Consider the following 9223-nt stretch of genomic DNA (forward strand, 5'->3'; position numbering starts at 1 on the left):
TGATAAATAAACATATTATATATTGCCCATAAGCGATTATAACATTACCATTGGTTTGTTTAGTAAAAAGTGTATGTCTGCTCTAGTTAAAGAGAACCATTAACCATTAAACACATCTAGACCTGGTGTTCTAATTTAAAAAATAAGAGTTATTTTAATTCTAGCTTATTTACTTTACTCTTGGCGAACCTGCATAACGAGACTGTCTAAAGTCGACAAAAATAAGAATGCAAAAGCAATCTACTGAGGAGTGAAATAACCTTATCGAGGCTGTCTGAAGTGGAAAGAAATAAGCATGTAAAAACTATCTAATGAGGGCAGAACAAGCTTACCCAGGTTTTCAGAAGAGGGCAGCCTCAGGGGGTTTATCTTCTTTAGGTAAACACGGGGAGTCACGCCCCGGGGTACCCTAGTCATCTGTCCTCCCTTCGTTTTCTTCTCCCTTTTTTCCTACTTTCTTCTTTCTCTTCCCCCTTGTCGTGGTTGCCATATTAACTGTTTAGGGCTTTTTGTCTGTGCTCGATCACCACCCTGTAGTATCGGACCCAGATGGAAAGAGACCACCCGCGTGTTTGCCATGCGTGGAGACCCGTGTCCCTGGAAAGGGGGATCCTGGCAGTTGAAGGGCATCTTGGTACCCCAATACACTGCTTTTACCCGTGCTTCAGGTAAACGGGAGGTGCACATTGGCCTGTGTGCTAGTCACAAACGTCATCTGTTGGCTAGGGTCAAGCTCGAGGTCACTTACTGGACAACTCGTTAAGGATGGAGGCTGCTTCAGTGGTGACTTTCGGGCGTATAACTATTGGTTAGCATCGTTGTTAAATAGCGAATTTGTGGGATCACTAATTTGTTATTTGCATCCCCTTAGTTGGACTCCGTGGTAAGTAGTGCCGCTGGTAGCTGAAAGTTGGTTTAATTTTCTATGGATAAAAATGAAGTGGTGGTCAGTTCCGCACACCAATACAAAAATAGCGGAACACCTTTACCATTTGAACACGCTCAGTATTTCTTGATAGCTTTGAGAACAGTACCTAATACGTCATTTAGAAAAGTTTCTCCATTTTTGATACATAAGGCTCTTCCAAGAGAAGTAGCCTCAGTTAAAAAATTACTTCAGGTGACTTGTTAGTTCAAGTCTCATCCGAAAAACAAGCTACTACTCTGTTTACTTGTACAAACATATGCTCGTTCTCTGTTAATATTACTCCTCATAAAACTTTAAACACCTCACAAGGCGTTATATCACAGTCCGAATTTATCAGTTGTACCAAAGAAAATATTGTAGAGGAATTGCGTGACCAACACGTTATTGCTGTTCAAAGAATAAAGATTCGTCAAGATGGTCAACTTATCCCGACAAAACATCTCATTCTTACATTTGCTACTCCAAACTTACCATCTGCCGTCAAGCTTGCCTGGTATAACTGCCCGGTTAGATCATATGTGCCAAATCCTTTGAGATACTTCCAATGTCAAAGGTTTGGACATTCAAAGGCATCTTGTCGAAGCAAGCCCATCCGTGCTCGTTGCTCCAGCAGTGACCATGCTGATACAACCTGTGAGTTACCACCCCATTGCGTCAACTGCAAGGGTGACCACGCGGCCTACTCCAGGAATTGTACAAAATGGTCACAGGAAAAGGAGATTCAGTCCGTCAAAGTTTTACAGAATCGCCCGAGCCCCACGTCCAGTCGTGTCCTATTCTGCGGCTATAAAGGTGACCAAATGCTCCGTCAGTACGCAAACGAGCCTTCCACCTTTGCATTCTGCATCTCATCAGGTTAAAAATGCAGCCCAAAAATCGAAATGTAACTTTAATGCACCATCAAACAGAACAATATCTCCTCCTCCTAAAATTGTCAACTCAGAAAAAACACACCCTTCCCCAAGCAGCTCGTATCAACAAAAATACCCCTAATTAAAAAACCTGACATATCTCGGAAGAAGAAAGATCCTAAGTTCAATCAGTACGTCAACCAATCCACTTCTGATGCTCCGAAGAAGATGAATTTTGACGTAGAATTCATACTTGACTGATCTTAAAATACTTGGCGTTACATTACAAAATATCCATCCATTCCATAATTAATTTTATATCCTGGACTTGTCGTGGCATAAGAAATAAGCTTTCAGATATAAAGGATATTATTTATAAATATCAGCCTGCATGTTTCGCTCTGCAGGAAACTCATTTATCGTCATGTCATAATTTTAAATTTCGTAATTACTCTTGCATCCGACATGATTTTGATGATGGAAGTCATCCTCATGGCGGAGTTGCAATTTTAACCTGCAATGCATTACCATCTGCACATTATTTATTATCAACTTCATTACAAGCAACTGTTGTTCAAATTCACATTAATGTACACTGTTTGTTCAATTTATCTACCTCCTAATACATCTGTTTCTCAAACAGAACTAAATTCATTGATTATACAATTACCTTCACCTTTTATTTTGCTCGGGGATTTTAATGGCCATAGTGAATTGCGAGGTAGCTCCGTCTCCAATGATCGGGGATGTAAAATAGGGCAGCTTATACAGGACCATAATCTATGTTTGTTAAACCAAGGCGAAGAGAGTTACTTTCATATTCCGACTCATACCTTTCACTCCATCGATTTAGTATTATTTTCACCAGCTCTCTTGCCCTTCATAAACTTTTCTGTTTGTAATGATCTGCTCAATAGTGATAATTTTCATTTCATATTCTATTAATGTTCCCATGAGTCCTAAACCATCAGTTTTCATACATCATTGCGCTAATTGGCACTTATTTACTCAACTTGCTCAGATTACTGATGCTATGGTAACAACGTAAATGCCGCAGTGAATACTGTAATCAGAAAGGCTGCAGAAGAGAGTATTCCAAAATCTTCAACTACTCCTCCTCGCCATCGTAAGCCTTGGTGGAATTCAGAGTGTTCAACCGCTTACAAGGAACAGAAACGACTTTGGAGCCTCTGCGAACACAAGCCCTGGGCTCGATGGGATAACTTACCAAATGCTCCGCCATTTGAATATTACGTCTTTGGGTAACGTCCTGGTTCTGTTTAATAGACGGAACAGACTTATCCATCATGTTGGTGTGAGGCAATTGTCTTCCCCATATTGAAACCAGGCAAGGATCCTAAGGACCCGGAAAGCTATCGCCCTATAACAAGCCTTTCAAGCTATCGCCCTATCAAAGCTATCGCCCTATATCACCTTTAGCAAGCTGTCTGGGAAAGACCTTTGAGCGCGTGGTTAACACCCGCTTAGTATATTTCCCAGAAAAGAACCATCATATACCTAAATTCCAGAGTGGTTTTCGAAAAGGAAGATCTACTACTGATAACCTTATTGCTTTAGAGTCACGAATTCGTAACGCTTTTGTCCGACGTAACCATTTTGTCTCTATCTTCCTTGATATTGAGAAGGCTTACGATCGGACATGGCGATACGGAATTCTTAAGACACTCTACGATATGGGACTTCGTGGTAATTTACCCATCTTCCTGAAGAACTTTCTGATGAAATGGTGGGTAAAATTGCGTTCTACGTTTTCAGACCTCTACCTTTACAGATGAGGTGGGAAACGTGCAGACAACAAAAGATATTTTTAGTTGGGAAGTCAGTAAAACTTAAAACAAACTATCCTAAATTAGAAAACTTAATAAGTTAAGAAAAAAGATTGAAAAGAAAAGAGAGAGAAAAAACCTTCACTACCTGCGGCACACTGGGCCTCCCTCAGTCTCAACCAAGTTAAGACAGTCAGAACACAATCTTACTCCACCCAATGAGTTTTCCCGTGCCTCTACCTTTACAGATGAGGTGGGAAACGGGCAGACAACAAAGGGTATGTAAGTTGGAATGCTATTAGAGACTATAGAAAACTATAAGAAAAAATAAATTTGCGTAATGAAATTCATTTTGATCAAATTTCTAACTTTGTAATATAACTTAACTCTAATTGCACAATGTAGAATTTTATTATATGCATATAAAATTAAACCAAAGAAAAAAATTGCCTAAGATATAGATAAATAGCAGAAAAAATAAAACAAATAATAAAATATCTAAGATAATAAATATATTTTTATGAATAAAAAGGGGATAAAAGTATAGCACAAGAAGAATCCTTTGACTAAAGTATGTGTGGAAAAAAAGGATTAACATTAGAATATCCATTTACGAAATTAATGAGAGTTGAAATCTCCTTTTACATTCCATTTTCATTCTCGAGTAACAATAATTCATTAAGAACAAGATAGATAATTATATAAATAGTAATTAAGAGCTGAAACTTAAGATGAAATTACTTTAGGCTGTTTTACAATGCCATTATTTACAGGCCAAATTATTAGACGCACTTTAAGTTTCAATGTGAAATTTTAATTATCAGGTGACCTTATATATCAACCCATTACATGTATGTTTAAATATAAAGCCTATACACTCGTGTAAATCATGCCGTTATTAAAACACGTCTAATAATTTGGTCTAACAATATATTAATATAATGCTTGATATAATAAATATTCTACATTTATATAATATATCGTCTAATTTATATAATATATCGTCTAATTGAATCCATTGATACACAATCAAGTGCAAACCAGTTTCAGTAGCGTTAAAACAATAAACACCTGATAATTAAGATTCTTCATAGAATCTTATAGTGCGTCTAATAATTTGGCCAGAGACTGCACATTAAACAAAAATGGTATTTTTAATTTCAAGGCATTTTTTCCCGATTAATTTCACGTTTTGAGATAATTTTTAAGACTTTAAAAAAATGAAGAATAACTTATAACATTTTATTTTTAACTTGATATGAAGCCGCGTCAAGTATTTTTTACACCACATGTCGATGGGAAACTTTTCCCCCACTTATGATAACACGACCATCTGTTGACAATTTTAGAAAATAGATTTAAAAAAAAAAATACCAATGAATTGTTCTTTTTTTACATAAATGTGGGAAAAGTTTGCTTTGGGAGCAAAAAGAGAGATTGGTACAAGGGAGCCATTTTTTTTCTGGTGCGTGTTTTGCTTTTGTACATTTCTTATAGAGTATTTTTATAATTTTAAGCACTGAATTCATTAATTTTAATTTTATAGTAGTCACTGAACAGCTGACCCAATTTTTGGGTTTACGACATTTAGTGTTCAACTCCGCAGATTTGTAATTTTATATTCAATCCAGAAAACAAGAGAATTCCTGGATTAAATGTTGATAGAAATTTGCCTTCATGGAGGACTTTTTGACCCAACTAACCCATGTTTGCGTTACAGGGAGAGGAAAATCACGAGAACCTCCCACTGTTAGCCTGACGGCAAGGGAACTCTAACCCATGATCCGTCTACCAGTGAGTATATTTCACGTCAGCACTTAGGTTCGTGCAAACCGGATGCGTTATTCGTATAGACCAGCCATCGCCGGTATCGAGTCTGGTTTACCTCATTGGAAGGCTCTATCTGCTGCATAATTGAGCCTCTGAATTCATTAATTTCGTTAGGCAGGGATAGTCATGTTGGCAGGGCACTGGACTCACGTCCAGTTGAGAGAGGGAGTTTGAATCCACAATGCCGAAGACTCGCAGTGTAGTAAATGGTGACCTGTACTCGTTAAATCTATCGGGTCACAAAGTCCACCATGTTCCCATAACAAATTATGTATCTGGAGGTACTGAATCGGAGATGGATCGTTCTTTGGTTTAGCTCAAAATTATGATCTGTGGTTGAATAAATAAGTCCGCCCTATAAATGGGTGCGGTTGAAGTCAAATTCTTGGCCATAGATGGCGTCACTAGAAAGTAAGAACAATAGCACCCTTTGACTTAATGGCTTACAACAACAACAACAACATTTATTTGGCTATTTATAAGCACATGTGTTCCGGTGAGTGGCCAAATCTTTACTAGAGGTAAAAGCTTGAAACCACCGCATCAACCGCTCCTAAAAAAAATATCGTTATTAGAAATCAAATAAGTTTTAAGTAATAAGATAAATGAATTTCCTTTCATAAATATATCTCAATACCAAAAATATCTTCATACAACAGTGCTCGATTCAATCCCAATACAATCCCTTTAAAGGGTTAATAGGGATTGTATTCCACCATCTTGGTTTTCTCGGTGACAAATCTCTGGAAAAAATTTCGGGAATTCCTGGAATTCGTAGGAAACAATCTGTTACTTTCTGTACAATAAGGAGAAAATGCTGGTATTTTTTTCGATCTTAAAATGGTTTTAAGCAACAAATATCCCGATAATGTTATGCCACGTAAATTCGCACTAATGTTAGGAAACGAAACTTTTAAAGCAGGTAATGGTTGGCGTTTTCGGGAATTACAAGAAGTTCACTGCTGAAAGAACGAAGCAAATGAATGGAAGAAAGAGAACTTCAAAAGTATAAACCGTTTATAACAGGCTGTTTTTTCAACTCCCACCCGATCGAGCATTTAAGGGAGAGAAATGTTACGGTATCAAAGCAAAGATTGACTGTTCTTCTGTGTGCCAATAGCACAGGGACACACAAAATTCAACTTCTTGTTATCGGCAAATCATTGAAGCCGAGGGGCTTCAAAAATATGAAAAGTCTTCCCGTGGAATATAAAGCAAATAAAAAAGCTTGCAACAATCACAATCTCCATAAATATTTATATTATGCTAAATATTTGTGGAGATTGTAAAAAACTTATTCCTTTGTCCTATGTTTTTTTGCTGTAACTTTAAAAATATTCAACACAAGTAATCAACATTTTTAGAGATATTTGAGATTATTTACAAACATATTGATTACATATTTTAAAACTGCTTAGCATATGAGTATTTAAAGTAGTTCTTTTATATTGCGCATGTACAGAAAAATTTTTCTTTTGTAAATTATTGTCGGTAACCTCAAATCTCTGAAGGTATTAACCTCTATTGCTAAGTAAGAAAAATCGCACGAACTAAACACCTCAAAAGTTAATGAATAATTTTCTCTGCATTTATTGAGACATTTAAAAAAATGTCAAATCAGATCAAAACAAACTGAAAGTGTCTTTACCATTATTTTAGGGTAATGTATATATATTAACAAACTAAATCTAATTACTTTTTTAAATCTAGGAAAATATTTACAAAAAAAAAAGGATTTCATTTATTTCCCCCATTGAGGTTAATAAAAGCATTTACAACAGGAGACACCTGATTATAACAAAAAATCAGTAATCTTGATTCAAATTATATGACATACTCTGTAATTTAATCCGCCGCCAGTAGGCAATAGTAAGAACATACCCTCAGTATGTTGTTGCTAAAGATTTCATTTAAAATCAATTTAATACTTATTATGGTTTTCTATACTCAGCTATATCACTGATTCATATATTCTCAAGCATGATGTGTGCTATTTCTAATTCATGTCAAAGTGAAATGAAATGTGGATAGTGTAAATACAAATCACAATGAATTCCTAAATTTGCTAGCATAAAAATCATGATGTGTAATTTGAAAACGATGTGAATACAAAGCATACTGTATAATTCATAAATTAAACGAATAAGACTAACTCTGGTTATTAGTAACTTACGTAAACATACGAGTTATTTTTAAATATATAGAGGAATTACAAAGAAGATAGATTGATAGAAATAAAATGAGTTTCCTTCTGTTATCAGCTGACATGCGACTGAGGGTGATGGGAAGTCAGAACAAAAAAAATTCTTCTATTTGATAGGTCAAAAATCTCTCTACAATTAATTAAATATAAATGATTCTGAATAAACTAAGTCAGGAAAATTCATATTGAAGGCAGACCGTATAGTTAACTTCCAAAAATGGAAAAGAGGAATTTTCTGCTAATTCTTCAAAATTATGTCAATGAGAATTATTGAGAACCTTCCCCCCCTCAAAAAAAAAAAAAGAAATGAATAAATAAAGTAAATATTAAGATTAGTTGTTCTTTAAATATTTTGAAATTTTTTTAAAAATAGACAAAGATTATTTAGTCTTCAGATAAAAGAGTATATGGCTGCAAGAAATTATAATTTTTATGTGACTAGTTTTATGATAAGTTTTGATTGTGATATGACATGATTTTTTATGATCAAAATAAGTTTTTCTTTAGAAAATAAGAATTAAATTAAATTTAATAACTCAAAGACCAAGTTGATATGTTTTAAAAAGGAAGAAAAATGCAATGCATATCTTCAGATATATGAAGGTAATATTAAGCTCTATACTTTTTAATCAACTACTAATAACTATATAAAAACTTAAAGATTTACAGCTAATTTAAATTAACATAATAAGCATTATTGTTCAGACATCATCACATCACAACTAAATATAGATCAGAGTTAAAATTGCATAGTATTCATAAGCAGTGAACGTTTTGTATAATACGTTTTTTAATCTGAAAAATATTTTAAATTTTAAAAAAATATTTATGAGATGAGAAACCAAAAATATTGGGAATTATGAATCAAAATGTGAGGATGATTAAACCCCAGCCATTCTCAAATAAAAACTAAAATACGATGATTCCAATAATTTATGAAGGGATTTTTCTTCTTCGTTAAGAATTTCTGACAATGTGAGTAAAATTTAATTGTACCTTAAATATATATAATTTTTTAACCCCAAAAGAAGATGATCATTGAATTTTTAATAAAATTCATAAATACCGAGCTATTGGTGAATTTTGAGTATTTACCCGGGTAAATATCCAGGGTATTTGCCAAGTAATAAATTCTAAAAGCATGGTATGGTTAAAAAGAAAAACGAATGAGTAATAAGGATTAAAAAAATACACATAAAAAAAGTTAAGACTGTTATATGTACAGCAAATTTAGTAACTAACTATGTATTTTAATTGTTGTGTTATGGAAGAAAATATAAAATCTAAATAATGTAGAAAAATATAACTTATAAGCAACTAATTTTGAAATCGAAATTTTACAGTACACAGATTTGGCCTGAAATTACTTAATTATTTAAACTAGTTGATAAATATTCATTTTATGCACATTAAATATTTATGTTTTTGAAAAAAATATAACTTATAAGCAACTAATATTGAAATACAAATTTCACAGTATTTTATCTGCAGTATCATATTTTACAGATATGACTTAAAATTCCATTAAATTTAAGCTAGTTGATAAATATGCATGTTACAGTGCTGACACCCTATTCACAACAATGCTGATAGTACTTTTCTTATTCCTGTGATAAGAAGAAGA

At 34.0% G+C, this 9223-nt stretch overlaps 1 protein-coding gene across 1 annotated transcript; it reads left to right on the forward strand.

Annotated features, from left to right (window-relative positions):
- The first annotated feature begins 311 nt into the window (after positions 1–311).
- LOC147800857 (uncharacterized) lies at positions 312–3045 on the forward strand. Its single transcript, XM_087156303.1, has 3 exons — positions 312–378; positions 1121–1735; positions 2837–3045. The coding sequence occupies exons 1-3, from the start codon at positions 312–314 to the stop codon at positions 3043–3045; spliced, it is 891 nt and encodes a 296-aa protein (XP_087012429.1).
- Positions 3046–9223: the final 6178 nt, after the last annotated feature.

The sequence above is a fragment of the Parasteatoda tepidariorum genome, unplaced genomic scaffold (assembly GCF_982258835.1).
Source record: "Parasteatoda tepidariorum strain Cologne lab strain unplaced genomic scaffold, Ptep-v5.0 scaffold_12, whole genome shotgun sequence".
Classification (NCBI taxonomy): domain Eukaryota; kingdom Metazoa; phylum Arthropoda; class Arachnida; order Araneae; family Theridiidae; genus Parasteatoda; species Parasteatoda tepidariorum.

Bases quoted from the DNA above. Each gene is read 5' to 3' on its own strand.
- LOC147800857 (XM_087156303.1), top strand. From the start codon at position 312: ATGAGGGCAGAACAAGCTTACCCAGGTTTTCAGAAGAGGGCAGCCTCA. The intron at 379-1,120 runs GTAAACACGGGG...AAATTACTTCAG, and splicing joins AGGGGGTTTATCTTCTTTAG to GTGACTTGTTAGTTCAAGTC. The intron at 1,736-2,836 runs GTCAGTACGCAA...TAAATGCCGCAG, and splicing joins TAAAGGTGACCAAATGCTCC to TGAATACTGTAATCAGAAAG.